General features: G+C 45.0%; 1 protein-coding gene across 2 annotated transcripts in view; it reads right to left on the bottom strand.

The window, feature by feature from the left end:
- Positions 1-15570, bottom strand: part of LOC106586446 (receptor tyrosine-protein kinase erbB-4) — a 478367-nt gene that overhangs the window by 225942 nt on the left and 236855 nt on the right. For both annotated transcript variants that reach the window (XM_014173739.2, XM_014173740.2), the window contains exon 2: positions 12771-12922. In XM_014173739.2, coding sequence (XP_014029214.2) covers positions 12771-12922 — 152 coding nt within the window. The remainder of the gene's footprint in view (positions 1-12770; positions 12923-15570) is intronic.

Genomic DNA, 15570 nt, shown 5'->3' with positions numbered 1-15570 from the left:
TAGTGCACTATATCGGGAATAGGGTGCCATTTGGGACGTAACCAGCAGCAACTTATGTCAACAGAGAGCAGGAGCTAGTTATTGACATCGACCAAAACCTCTGTTCACAACAATGGTGATTGTCAATAGAGTGACTGGCTGTACCTGGGCTGTCAGGTGAAGGGTTGGACAACCACCACGTGATCTGATCACTGTCCCAAGTGGCTGGATGCCAGAACTACGACAGGATGACAAGGAAGGGAGGGAGGGAGGGAGGGAGTAAGGAAAGAGAGAACGAGAACTACATCAGAGTGAAAGAGAGAGAATGAGAACGAGAATTAGAAGGAGAACAAGAAAACATGAGAGAGAATCTCCGGGGTGGCTCCAGCCAACACAGTCAAACCAGTAAATCACGGAAAGGAAGAAGAAGCAATTTGAGGTGGTTCTTTCATTTCCACGCTCTATCTATCCACTATCTATCTATTCCAGCAGCGGGGCCATGACAGACGGGATAGAATGGCCTCCCAAAACCCAGCAGGGCCACAGAGAGAAAATGTACCTGTCAGTCAGCCTGGGAAAAACGTTTAAACCTTGATACCGCACTGTGCACTGTGCAAGATTACACACACACGCACACAAGCAGACGGACGTAGGGACAGACACATGTACGCATGAAAGTGCAAACACATCATGTATACACACACACGCGCATGCATGCACACATAACCACACACTGAAGCACACAAAGGCCCAGACATACATCTCACATCTCTCTCTAAATAATCATTCCAAGGGAGTAGGGTTTTAAGCGAATGTCACCAAACACACAGACACCCTCATCTACCACATACTACCACCCCTTGCCTGCTGTAATGTGTTCCTATATAGAACAGGGAGAATCAATAAACAGCTAGTGGATAGTGGCATCAGGCATCTCTCTGCTTGTGTCTGCTTAGCTCCTATAACTGTGTCTTTCCTGACCACCATCAGTCAGACAGCAGACCGAGATCCAAGACAAAAAGTTAGAGCCAACACAGAATTCCAACATTGCCTTCAGCGCATCCCCTGCTCTCTCTCGCTCCTTCTCTCTCTCGCTCTCTCTCGCTCTCTCGCTCTTTCTCTCTCTCCCTCGCTCTTTCTCTGTCTCGCACTCTCTAGATATTTCTCTCTCTCGCTCTCTCGCTACCTATCACTCTCTCTCTCTCGCACTCCCTCTCAGTTCGTTCTCTCTCGGTTCTTTCTCTCTCGCTCTTTCGCTCTCGCTCTTTCTCTCTCGCTCTCTATCGCTCTCTCTCCCTCTCTCGCTCTTGCTCTCACTCTCTCACTCTTTCCCTCTCGCTTTCTCTCGCTCTCTCTAGCTATTTCTCTCTCTCGGTCTCTCTCGCTCTCTCTCGCTCGCTAACTCTCGCTCTGTCTCACTTTCGCTCTCTCTTGCTCTCGCTCTCTCTCGCTCTCTCTCTCGGCTCTTTCTCTCTTGGCTCATTCTCTCTCTCGCTCTTTCCCTCTTGCTCTTTCTCTCTTTTCCTCTTTCTCTCGCGCTCTCTCTCTCTCGCTCTCCCTCTCTCGCTCTCACTCTCTCACTCTTTCCCTCTCGCTTTCTCTCACTCTCTCTAGCTATTTCTCTCTCTCGGTCTCTCTCTTGGCTCTTTCTCGCTTGGCTCATTCTCTCTCTCACTCTTTCTCTCTCTCGCTCTTTGTCTCTCGCTTTTTCTCTCGCTCTCTCTCTCGCTCGCTCTCTCGCTCTCTCGCACTCTCTTGCTCTTGCTCTCTCTCTCACTCTTTCTCTCTCGCTCTTTCTCTCTTTTCCTCTTTCTCTCTCGCTTTTTCTCTCTCTCGCTGTCTCACTCTGTCTCTCTCTCTCTCGCTCTCTATCTCTCTCTCGCTCTCTCTCTCGTGCTTTCTCTCTTGCTCTCTCTCACTCTCTCTCGCTCTCTCTTGCTCTCTCTCACTTTCTCTCTCACTCTTTCTTTCTCGCTCTTTCTCTCTCTCTCTCGCTCTCTCACTCTTTCTCTCTCTTTCTTACTCTCTCTCTTGCTCTTTCTCTCTCTCGCTCTCTCTCACTCTTTCTCAATTTCAATTCAATTCAATTCGCTTTATTGGCATGACGTAACAATGTACATATTGCCAAAGCTTATTTTGGATATTTACAATATAAAAAATAAATAAAATGAGAATCAAAATTGTCAACGGGACAACAGTAACAACAATAACCAAGGGTCAAAATAAACATACATTCAACAATAACAATAAGCATACAGTAGAGTACATGTGCAGGTTGATTGGTAGGTTGACACTGTGCAGGTTGTGCAGGTTGACACTGTCCCTCAACTTATGGCAGGCAGCAATGTAGTGCGCTGCCAACCCACAGCTCTCTGCGTCCTCCTGCAACAGGACGGGTAGCCTATCCTCATCAGAGAGGTCTTTCAAACCTTGAATAAGGGTCTCTCACTCTCTTTCTCTTTCTCTCTCTTGCTCTCTCTAGTTATTTCACTCTCTTGCTCTCTTTCGCTCTCTTCCGCTCTCTCCCTCGGCTCTTTCTCTCTCGGATCTTTCTCTCTCTCGCTCTCGCTCTCTCTTGCTCTTTCTCTCTCTTGCTCTCTCTCACTCGCTCTCTCTCGGTCTTTCTCTCTCTCTTGCTCTCTTTTTCTCTCTCTCTTTCTCTTGCTCTCTCGTTCTCTCGCACTCTCATTCTCTCGTTCTCTCTCGCTCTCTCTCACTCTCTCTCGCTCTCTCTCGCTCCATCTCTTGCTCTCTCTCACTCCTCTCTCTTGCTCTCTCTCTCTCGCTCTCTCACACTTTCTCTCTCTCGCTCTCTCGCTCTCTTGCTCTCTCTCCCTCTCTCTCTCTCTCTCTCTCTCACTCTCGCTCTTTCTCTCTCTAGCTATTTCTCTCTCTCGCTCTCTCGCTAACTCTCGCTCTCTCTTGCTCTCTCTCGGCTCTTTCTCTCTCTCGCTCTTTCTCTCTCTTGCTCTTTCTCTGTCGCTCTTTCTCTGTCGCTCTTTCTCTCTCTATCTTGCTCTCTCTCCCTCTCTCACTCTCTTGCTCTTTCTCTATCTCTTTCGCTCTCTCTAGATATTTCTCTCTCTCGCTCTCTCTCTCACTCGCTCTCTCTCGCTCTCTCTCTCGCTAACTCTCGCTCTGTCTTGCTTTTGCTCTCTCTCGCTCTCGCTCTCTCCCGCTCTCTCTCGCTCGCTCTCACGCTTGCTCTCTCTTGCTCTCTCTCGCTCTCACTCTCTCTCGCTTTCTCTCATTCTCTCGCTCGCTCTCTCACACTGTCTCACTCTTGCTCTCTCTCACTCTCTCTTGCTCTCTCACACTTTCTTTCTCTCGCTCTCTCTCGCTCTCTCTCTCGGCTATTTCTCTCTTGGCTCTTTCTCTCTCTCGCTCTTTGTCTCTTTCGCTCTCTCTCTCGCTCTCTCTCACTCGCTCTCTCTCACTCGCTCTCTCTTGCTTTCTCTCTCGCTAACTCTCGCTCTGTCTCGCTTTCGCTCTCTCTCGCTTTTGCTCTCTCTCGCTCTCGCTCTCTCCCGCTCTCTCTCTCGGCTCTTTCTCTCTTGGCTCTTTCTGTCTCTCACTCTTTCTTTATCTCTTTCTCTCGCTCTTGCTCTCTCTCTCGCTCTTTCACTCTCTCGCTTCCTCACGCTCTCTCGCTCGCTCTCTCGCACTCTCTCGCTCATGCTCTCTCTCGCTCTCACTCTCTCTCTCTCTCTCGCTCTTTCTCTCTCGCTCTTTTTCTCTCTTCCTCTTTCTCTCTCGCTCAATCTCTCTCTCGCTCTTGCTCTCTCTCACTCTGTCTTGCTCTCTAGCTCACGCTCTCGCTCGCTCTCTCACTTTCTCTCTCGCTCTTTCTCTCTCGCTCTTTCTTTCTCGCTCTTTCTCTCTCTCGCTCTCCCGCTCTTTCTCTCTCTCTCTCGCTCGCTCTCTCTCACTCTTTCTCTCTCTCGCTCTCTCTCGCTTTTCTCTCTCTCTTTCCCTCTCTCTCTTTTTCTCTCCCTCTCGCTATCTTGCACTCTCGTTCTCTCTCTCTCACTCTCTCTCGCTCTCTCTCTCGCTCGCACTCTCACTCTCTCTCGCTCTTTCTCTCTCTCTCTCTCTCTTGCTCTCTCTCTCACTCTCTCACTCACTCGATCTTTCACTCTCTCTCTCGCTCTTTCTCTCCCGCTCTTTCTTTTTCGCTCTCTCGATCTCTCTCTTTCTCTCTCTCGCTCTCTCTCGCTCTTTCGCTTGCTATCTCACTCTTACTCTCTCTCACTCTCACGCTCTTTCTCGCTTTTTCTTTCTTTCTCTCGCTCTCTTGCACTTTCTCTCTCTCGCTCTCTCTCGGTCTTTCTCTCTCGCTCTTTCTCTCTTCTCTCTCGCTCATTCTCTCTCGCTCTTTCTCTCTCGCTCTCTCGTTCTCATGCTCTCTCGCTCTCTCTCTCTCTCTTTCTCTCACTGTTTCTCTCACTCTTTCTCTCTCTCGCTCTCTCTCTCTCGCTCTCTCTCGGTCTCGCTCTCTCGGTCTCGCTCTCACGGTCTCTCGCTCTTTCTCTCTCTCTCGCTCTCTCGTTCTCTTGCTCTCTTGCTCTCTCATTCTCTCTCGCTCTCTTGTTCTCTCTCTCACTCTTTCTCTCTCGCTCTTTCTCTCTCTTGCTCTTTCGCTCTCTCGCTCTCTCGCTCTTTCTCTCTCGCGCGCTCTCTCTCACTCTCACTCTCTCACTCTCACTCGCTCGCTCTTTCTCTCTCTCTCTTTCTCTCTCTCTCGCTCTCTCTCGCACTCTCTCTTTCGCTCTCTCTTTCGCTCTTTCTCTCCCGCTCTTTCTTTTTCACTCTCTCTCTCTTTCTCTCTCTTTCTCTCTCTTTCTCTCTCTCTCGCTCTTTCTCTCCCGCTCTTTCTTTTTCGCTCTCTCTCTCTCGCTCTCTCTTTCTCGCTCTTTCGCTCGCTCTCTCACTCTCTCTCTCTCTCTCGCTCTCTCGCTCTTTCTCTCTTTTTCTTTCTTTCTCTCGCTCTCTTGCTCTTTCTCTCTCTCTCGCTCTTTCTCTCTCTCGCTCGCTCTTTCTCTCTCTCTCGCTCTTTCTCTCTCTCTCGCTCTTTCTCTCTCTCTCTCGCTCTCTCGTTCTCTTTCTCTCGCTCTCTCGTTCCCTCTTGCTCTCTCGTTCTCTCTCGCTCTCTCGTTCTCTCTCACTCTTTCGCTCTCTTGCTCTCTCGCTCTTTCTCTCTCGATCTTTCTTTCTCTCTCTCTCGCTCTCTCTCACTCTCACTCTCTCTCACTCGCTCTTTCTCTCTCGCTATTTCTCTCTCGCTATTTTTCTCTCGCTCTTTCTCTCGCTCTTTCTCTCACGCTCTCTCTCTCTCTCTCTTTCTCTCACTGTTTCTCTCACTCTTTCTCTCTCTCGCTCTCTCTCGGTCTCGCTCTCGCTCTCTCGGTCTCTCACTCTTTCGCTCTCTCTCTCTCGCTCTCTCGTTCTCTCGCTCTCTTGCTCTCTCGTTCTCTCTCGCTCTCACGTTCTCTCTCTCGCTCTTTCTCTCTCGCTCTTTCTCTCTCTTGCTCTTTCGCTCTCTCGCTCTTTCTCTCTCGCTCTTTCTCTCTCACTCTTTCGCTCTCTCTCTCGCTCTCTCTCTCTCTCTCGCTCTTTCAATTCAATTCAATTCGCTTTATTGGCATGACGTAACAGTATACATATTGCCAAAGCTTATTTTGGATATTTACAATATAAAAATAAATAAAAAATGAGAATCAAAAATTGTCAACGGGACAACAGTAACAACAATAACCAAGGGTCAAAATAACCATACATTCAACAATAACAATAATCATACAGTAGAGGACATGTGCAGGTTTATTGGTCTGTCAGACACTGTCCCTCAACTTATGGCAGGCAGCAATGTAGTGCGCTGCCAACACAGAGCTCTCTGCGTCCTCCCCCAACAGGATGGGTAGCCTATCCTCATCAAAGAGGTCTTTGAAACCTTGAATAAGGGTTTCAAATTTGGGGAAATGACACTCTCTAATTGTTTTATATTTTTTACATTTTGTCAGGAAATGCAGCTCCGTCTCAGGTTCTGCTGTGGTGCAGTGGTTGCACAGCCTTTCCTCTACAGGGAGCCAGGTTTTCCTGTGTCTACCCTTCTCAATTGCAAGGCTGTGCTCACTGAGCCTGTACTTTGTCAAGGTTTTTCTAAGGTTTTGATCAGTAACCAAATATTTAGCCATAGTGTACTGTCGATTTAGGGCCAGATAGCACTGCATTTTGCTTTGTGTTTGTGCTTGTGTTTCCCAATAAGCAATGTAGTTTTGTTTTGACTGTGTTGTAATTTGGTTTATTCTGATTGATTGGATGTTCTGGTCCTGAGGCTTCAGTGTGTTAGTAGAACAGGTTTGTGAACTCAGCCCCAGGACCAGCTGGATGAGGGGACTCTTTTCTTTGCTCAGCTCTTGGCATTGCAGGGCTTGGTAATGATATGAGAGGGGGTCACTGTATTTTAGATGTTTCCAAAACTTAATTGCTCTTTTTTTGAGTTTTTATTATTAGTGGATATTGGCCTAATTTTGCCCTGCATGCATTGTTTGTAGTTTTCCTCTGGACACGTAGGAGAATCTTACAGAACTCTGCATGTAGGGTTTCAATGGGGTGTTTGTCCCATTTGATGAAATCTTGTTTTGCAAGCGGACCCCACACCTCGCTGCCATAAAGTGCAATTGGTTCAATGACATATTCAATTAGTTTTAGCCAAATTTTAATAGGTATTTCAATTTGAATTTGCTTTTTAATGGCGTAGAATGCCCTGCGTGCTTTCTCTCTCAGTTCATTCACTGCCTCATTAAGGTGTCCAGTTGAGCTTATTTTTAAACCTAAGTAATTGTAGTGTGTACAGTACTCTATATATTTTGTACCAATTGAGAACTTTGGTCTAATTCCCTGAGATCTGGATCTTCTCTGGAAAATCATTATTTTAGTCTTTTTGGGGTTTACTGCCAGGGCCCAGGTCTGGCAGTACTGCTCTAGCAGGTCCAGGCTCTGCTGTAGGCCAGGTGCTGTGGGTGACAGCAGGCATAGGTCATCTGCGAAGAGTAGGCATTTAACTTCTGAATTGTGGAGACTAACACCAGGGGCTGAGGATTTTTCTAGAATAGTGGCCAATTCGTTAATGTAAATATTGAAGAGTGCAGGGCTCAGATTGCAACCCTGACAAAGGCCTCGCCCCTGGTTAAAGAATTCTGTTCTTTTCTTACCAATTTTAATGCTGCACGTATTGCCAGTATACATTGATTTAATTATGTCATATGTTTTACCCCCTACACCACTTTCAATAACTTTGTAGAACAGTCCTGTATGCCAAATAGAATCAAATGCTTTTTGGAAGTCGATAAAGCAAGTGTATATTTTGGTATTATTTTGGTGGATATGTTTATCTATCAGGGTGTGTAAGGTGTAAATATGATCAGTTGTGCGATGTTTTGGTATAAATCCAATTTGGCTTTTACTCAAGACATTGTGCTTATTAAGGAAGTTTAGAACTCTTACATTGATGTAATTGATAGAACTCTTACATTGATCTTTCTCTCACGCTCTTTCTTTCTCTCTCGCTCTCTCATTCTCATGCTCTCTCTCTCTTTCTCTCACTCTTTCTCTCTCTCGCTCTTTCTCTCTCTCGGTCTCGCTCTCTCATTCCCTCGCTCTTTCTCTCTCGTTCTTTCTCTCTCGCTCTCTCACTCTCACTCTCACTCTCTCGCTCTCGCTCTCTCGCTCTCTCGCTCTCTCGGTCTCTCGGTCTCACGCTTTCTCTCTCTCTCTTTCCCTCCCTCTTTCTTTGTGCAGGGTTATCTCTCTCTCTGTCCTTATTCATGTCATATTAAAGTGATGGAAATGAGCACGCTAATAGCGATTGTCAATCCAATCTAGGCGCGCCTCAAAGACAGGAGCTCGCCAACACTTCATCAGTCTTCATTAATAATGAAGGGTGCTGAGGAACAGGGGAACGTAATCTGAGCTGTGTCCCAAATGGCACCTTATTAGCTAAGAAGTGCACTACTTTTGACCAAAGCTCAATGGGCCCTGTATGTTCAAATATAGTGCACTATGTAGGGAATAGCGTGCCAGTTGGGATGTATTCTGCTCTCATCTAGCCCAGCAACTACCCAGGCAGGCAGAACACATACACCAACCAACCACGCCTGAGGGACAAATAACCAGCCTGTAAAAAGTGAGAAGAAGAGGAGGAGAGGGGGAGAGAGGAACAGAGAGAGAGAGAGAAAGAGGGAGAGTAAGTTTCCTTCCCCATCCAGGCTGTATCAGGACAGAGGCTGCAGGATAGATAGAGGATGGCCCACAAAACAAGAGGTGGAGGGAGAGTAAGAAAAAAAATGCAGGTCAAAGTCTCTGACCATGAGTCTCACTCTTATCATGTCCGTATTTCAATGCACAGAGGTAGGTGTCTGCTGTCATTAATGCAGACAGCTCCTCTTATCCTGAGTAGAGGTGACTGGCTGGGGACAGACTACTTTAAATGACTCCTCTGCTCCTCCACGTTCTCCAGGCTCATTAAACCCTATTTGACCTCTGTCCTCTGGAACACACAGGGTCAAAATAACTCCAGGGGACTGACTGCTACTGTCAGGGCCATTATGATGTTGTTTTAAAGTTCCCGACCCACAACCCAATCAGCCCAGTCTCGTGCTATATACACTGAGTGTACAAAACATTAAGAACACCTTCCTAACATTCCTAATACTTTTGCCCTCAGAACAGCTTCAATTCGTCAGGGCATGGACTCTATTCCACAGGGATGCTGGCCCATGTTGACTCCAATTTTTCCGACAGTTGTGTCAAGTTGGCTGGATGTCCTTTGGGTGGTGGATCATTCTTGATTCACATGGGAAACTGTTGTGAAAAACCCAGTCATTTTTGACACAAACAGGTGCGCCTGGCAACTACCATACACCATTCAAAGGCACTTAGATCTTTTGTCTTGCCCATGAACACAATCCATGTCTCAATTGTATCAAGGCTTAAAAAATCCTTTAAAAATCTCCTCCCCTACACACTGATTGAAGTGGATTTAAAGATGCGCTATGAAGAAATCTAATTTCAGTTTATGTAACAAAACAAGCAAGAATACAGTAGAGAATCATTGTACCATCTAAACCGCTGTACAAAACCGAAAGTAAAAGACTCAAAAACTAAACTTAAGAATGGGAAGCATAGAACTAGCGCGCATACTATAGAACATATCTACATCAATAAGGGATCATAGCTTTTCACCTGGTCAGTCTGTCATGGAAAGAACAGGTGTTGTTAATGTTATACACTCAATGTATAAAACATTATAAAATAATACTCACTAAACTACTTTTCAAATAGGGTTTAAATGTCAATGTAGTTATGTTTTAATTTGAGAATGATGTGCTGCTTGGAGTAATAATACAAAGTTTATATAGCACTTTTGAGAGAGAGAGAGAGAGAGGGAGAGAGAATTTCTTATCAGACCCCCTCCTACCCGCCACCTCTTTTCTTCCCAGTCTCTAATCGTCAAGCTAATGATGTGAAACCTAATGGAAATATTTACAGTTTCCGTTTGTCAATGATAGTGGTATAATTAACACCATGGACCGTGTGTCAAATGGCACACTATTCCCTAAAATAGTGCACTATTTTTTCCAAAAGTTTGATGGGCGCTGGTCAAAAGTAGTGCACTACAATATATAGGGAATAGGGTGACATTTGAGACACCAATCACATCACTCCATTTAACAGTAGAGACACAAGGCAGGGAGCCACTATTAGCCAGGCAGGGGACTGATAGGTTGGGAGAGTTGGAGGGCTTTGTGCTAGAAGGAGGATTGTCTATAGATTAATTGTCCCGATACGCAATTGTGCTATGAAGTGGTTACTTCTAGCGGTAAAACTTTACGTATAGCCTGCAGGTACAATGCTTTATTAGTTGTTATAAGCATGTATGAAACTTAATGATGTCTTATTATAAGGTTTATAACACTTTAAGCTAGTGAGCCAACCAACCTACGCCAGATGTAAAGGAATCTGGTAGAGTTGTAGATCTTGTGACTGTGAAGGAGACTGTGACGTCACGGTCAGGGAACGGTGAAGGCCTTCTCTGATGGATTACTGGATCATATCCTGCCCATCCAACTGAATGAAGGGGACATAGAAAGTGGTCTAAGTGTCACCTTGTCTTTGAACCATCATGTGGAAATTAAATGTGCTGCAAGATTTCTTGCATTTTGCGTGCGAGAAACACACTTTCACAAACAAGTCGGATTCATCACACATACACATACACAAAATACACACGGAAAAAATAAAATGATCTTGGGGCAGAATTCCAGTTATTAATCTTATAGCTGGGTCTTGATTCATCAGCAGTATGGATGTAGTTTAGAAGATGGACTCTATTTACTGCTAAAGCTGTTCAGGGGGCTTGGGATGCAGCCATCCATCTCTGGCTATCTTTAAAAGGGAGGCAAAGCACAGGCATCACTTTCAATCACCCAGTAGACAGCCAGCCATCCAGCCAAACACACCGCCCAGACTGCCAGGCCACCATGCAGGAAGGAAAGAAGCTTCTAGCTAGGTTTTATTTCCCTCTCCTACACCTCAAGGTGAAGTTTTCCTCCTCCTCCTCCTCCTCCTCCTCTGCCCCAGGGATGGCACATTATTAATGTGTTTTAAAATAATAATAATCTTAACAACCCAAAAATACACACATTACCTTGCCCTCCTCCCTGCTCCCTTGCTGCTTGGCACCCTGTGTTTCTAATTAGTATGTTCAATTAACCCTCGTTAATTGTGAAGCCTTGGCACATGCACAGCGCCATGGGGGGCCATTTTGTAAACGAACAGCAACCAGCCTCTGTTATATGGTCATGTAAGGAAATAAAAGCGTGTTCTAGCAAGGCTTGTAACCAAGGTTCTAAACCCTGTCACTCGATGTGCATCCCTTCGTGAGTTCTGCAGTGGCAAACTGCAGCATACAAAGAGCTAAACTGAACTTTTAACAGATTTTTCTGAGTAGGATTGTAGCTTGTAGCAGAGACTAACAATAATCATACTGTCTTCACCAGCACATTGCTTCCCTCTCATACTCACAATGTTGAGCAGTGTCCCATTACCTGTTAACTCTGTAGGGGGCCAACGGTAACACTGCACTCTCCACCGCTCCCCTCCACAGCATGCCACGCTCTGGCGTTTGGTTTTTCATTGTGGGGGGTAAGGCGATATAGTGGTCGACATTGTTGTTTAGAGGAACACAGAAGGGCTTAAATTCTTCTGTTTTGTGTTGCTATGTAGAACAGTACTGTGTTATGCCTTGATGATGGTGGCCACACAGATACACAGCTTTTACATAAGAGGAAGACTGTTTCAACACAAAAATACTAAACACGTATCCCTGAGGGTATTTTCTTTAACAAACACTGATTATAAGGTATTTAAGCAATTGATCAAAGTCATTTTTAGAATGGGGGTAATAGTCACCTACTTTTGCAATGTGATTTCTGAATCGTAACACATAGACCTGGTAAACATGATTAGGTGACTCTTTCTAAAAATTGATCCCTGAATCAATGTTAAATACATTTGAGGCCATGTCCTCTCTGGCCTTGCTGGAGATTGGGGTTCCTACTACTAGGTTAAAGCACCATCTCATAAAGTGCTTAGGGTTCAGACAACCACCCAGCAAAACCACCCCATTACAACCCAACACACACAATAATGCAGTCAGCACAACAGGGGTTAGCCCTCTATCCCCCCCAATTCTCCCAAATTGACTGAAATCTTTTGGAGTTGTGCTGCGTCTCAAATGGTAACTTATTCTATATAGTCCATCTAGTTCACTACTTTTAGCAACTCATGTACAGCAGTTCACTGACCTGCCTCCAACCCCCCATTAACACATCATTACCACATTATCACACCATTACCACATTACCACAACATTACCACATCATTATCACATTACCACATCATTACCACATTATCACACCATTACCGCATAATTACCATACCATTATCACATTATCACATCATTACCCCATTACCACATCATTACCGCAATAACACATCATTTCAACATTACCACACCATTGTTGCATTACCACATCATTACCACATTACCACATCATTACCACATTGCCACATCATTACCCCATTACCACATCATTACCACATTACCACATCATTACCACATTACCACATCATTATTTCACTTGGCCTCAGAGGGTGTGTGAGCGTGCATGTGTATGTAAGTGTGTGTGAGTGAGCGTGTTTTGGGTCACTTAAGCAATTGCACCACTGGTCCCTCATCTAACCTACAATCAATCCCAAACAAACCATTTGATTATTATTTATTCTAAATCTCTAATCAAAGATGCTATGGATTGTGTTGAATTAGAGCAAAGGAATCAGGTTATCATACTTCCATGATGTCTCACAGCAAGCAGAAAGGAACATGGAGACAATCAGTGTTTGGTATTTAGAGATCAGAGTTAGAGAGGGTGACGGTCTGACTGTCACAGACAGCCTAGCTGATTGGTATGAGAAGACCTAGGAGTAAAACCATGTCAGACCAACAAGGTTGAGTGGACAATAACCGGTTCCAAAGTTAATCGAATAGACTCTGAAATGTTCAACAACGTGAGGTGTGATTCCAGAACACATTGTCCAAGTCGTGATTCTAATACTGATGTGTAAGTTGGGTCTTACCCTGAAGAAGGAGAGGTCTAAGATTAAAAGCTAAATAGTTGGGGAAGAAATACAGTGAAAAGCTAAGAAGGGATGGTAGTGTCCGGTCTTACCCTGAGGAAGGAGAGGTCTCTGGAGCGATCGATGCTGGTGATCTCCAGGTTACCCATCACCACCTCACAGTTCTCATAATACTTCCTTAGGGTGCGGTACTGCTGCTCCAGGTCTGACAGAGTACTCAGCTTGTTCTCTGTGCCAGCGCATACTGCAGAAAGAAAGAGGAGAGAGGAGGAGGTATGTTAGCTATGCGTTCATGTGTGTTTGTTTGTGTGTACAGGAAGCCCCTGAGGCCCAGTGGGCAGATGAGTCCTTGTTAGCGTGTGTCCAGGCTACTGACTAGACTCCTGCTATGTAATTAAAGCCTGTCTTTTCCACCCATCAAACACCTTTTATCCCCACTAAGACAGGAGACATCTGCCCTGTCAGCTACTGCTGCTGCTACTACCCAGAGGATAGCGAAAAACACCCCAAAACAACACAAAATCACAACAAAGCACAACTGAACGCACATGCACACAAACACACACACACACACACACACACACACACACACACACACACACACACACACACACACACACACACACACACACACACACACACACACACACACACACACACACACACACACACACACACACACACACACACACTGTGGGCTTAAGTGGTGCTTGGTCCATCAGTAAAGAGGTGATGCAGCAATTCTAAGAAACATGTCATAACCTCCATTGCCACATGAAAACAAACAGAATACAGACCTTTCCATTCAGAGGTGAGCAAAAGGTTGTGCAAAATACTGCCATATTTAACATCAATAACACAGCCACACCTGCACTCTTTTTAGAGAGATACAGAGAAGAGAGTGTGTTTCCCTAATGGCACCCTATTCCCTATATAGTGCACTATTTTTGACTAGGTCCATAGGACCGGTAAAATAAATGGTGCAATATAAAGGGAACAGGAAGCGATTTGGGATGAAGACACTGCCTTCTCCCACATTACCATTCAACCCTAGCCATGTTGTCACTGTGGGCTGTTTCTAGCCACTTCACGGTTGACAGGGGAGCTATCGCCTTGACAGGGGTGGCAGAATCCTCTCAGAGTTGTCACACAGTCACCCATGAACTGCCACACACCACCATAGGAAACAAACACACACACCTGTTTACTCCAAACACACACACCTGTCTCCTCCAAGACAGCTCCCCTCAACTATCTTACCTCAATTTTATGTACCATTCTGAGAACCCTGTCTCTGTGATCTGTGCTCTCTCTCTCTCTCTCTCTCTGTCTGGCGGTTCTTTGTATTTCCCTTATTTTCTAAACGTTTACCTCACACTTCCCCTCAGAGAAATCAATCAAAAGAAGTCAACCTCTACTCCTTGCTAAACTTAACTCATACCCCCTTGTTGTATTAGCAGCACTCTGAAAGCCAACTTTCATTTGATTCCCTATTTATTTCCCCTCGATTACCTCTCAGAAAATGGATGGATGAGAAACAGAAGAATCAGCTTCAAGGCAACATTGGGCTATAAAGACAAATGAGATCTTGTTCCAACAATTCCTCCTCACATGATATTAGATTACAAGAGGCAGAGGGAGCATACAGATCTCACCAAAGAGTAAAGAGATGCGTACAAAATGATACCCTATTCCCCATAGGAATAAGATGCCATTTGGGACACAACCAAAGCAAGGGAGAGGCAGGTATCAAGCAGAGCTAGCATGCAGATCAGGTGTGATGTGGTGATATACGATGAGGCCTGGGTGTTTTCAATAACGGTTAACATTGGTATAGACGGAGGAGGGAGGAGGGGTATCATAAAATGGGGTTTCCAGGTAATAAACAGTTATTATAGCCTCAGGGTACCGTGAGGGGGTATTGTGGGATGTGCAGGGTGTATCCCAAATGGCACCCTATGCCCTACATACTGCACTACTTTCAACAGTAGTGTGTTATGTGGGGATTAGGATGCCATTTGAGATGCAAGTGCAGTCTCCAAGTGAAAAGGACTGTCACGTTCTGACCAGTAAAGGGGTTATTTGTTATTATAGTTTGGTCAGGACGTGGCAGGGGGTATTTGTTTTATGTGGTTCGGGGTGTGTGTTTATGTAGAGGGGTGTTTGTTTAGAGTATTCCGGGGTTTTGGTCTATGTTCTATGTTAGTGTATTTCTTGTTCAGTCTAGTCTATCTATTTCTATGTTTAGTTAATTGGGATTGGGCCTTCAATTGGAGGCAGCTGTTCCTCGTTGCCTCTGATTGAAGGTCCTATATATAGGGGTGTGTTTGTTATGGGAATTGTGGGAGGTTGTTTGTGCACTGCTATGTTTAGCCTGCATTACTGTTTAGCTGTCGTTCGTTTTTTCGTTTTGTTGTTTTTGTATAGTGCGCGTCATAAAAAAAAGATGAGCATTCACGTACCCGCTGCATTTTGGTCCACTTCCTACGACGGCCGTTACAAGGACAGTTTATAATATATCATCAGCCAGGCTCCCAGAGAAAAGGACAGTTTATAATATATCATCAGCCAGTCTCCCAGAGAAAAGGACAGTTTATAATATATCATCAGCCAGTCTCCCAGAGAAAAGGACAGTTTATAATATATCATCAGCCAGTCTCCCAGAGAAAAGGACAGTTTATAATATATCATCAGCCAGTCTCCCAGAGAAAAGGACAGTTTATAATATATCATCAGCCAGTCTCCCAGAGAAAAGGACAGTTTATAATATATCATCAGCCAGTCTCCCAGAGAAAAGGACAGTTTATAATATATCATCAGCCAGTCTCCCAGTGAAAAGGACAGTTTATAATATATCATCAGCCAGTCTCCCAGTGAAAAGAACAGTTTATA

Source organism: Salmo salar, chromosome ssa25, assembly GCF_905237065.1.
Source record: "Salmo salar chromosome ssa25, Ssal_v3.1, whole genome shotgun sequence".
Taxonomy (NCBI): domain Eukaryota; kingdom Metazoa; phylum Chordata; class Actinopteri; order Salmoniformes; family Salmonidae; genus Salmo; species Salmo salar.
This window is presented reverse-complemented; position numbering and strand designations above follow the sequence as displayed.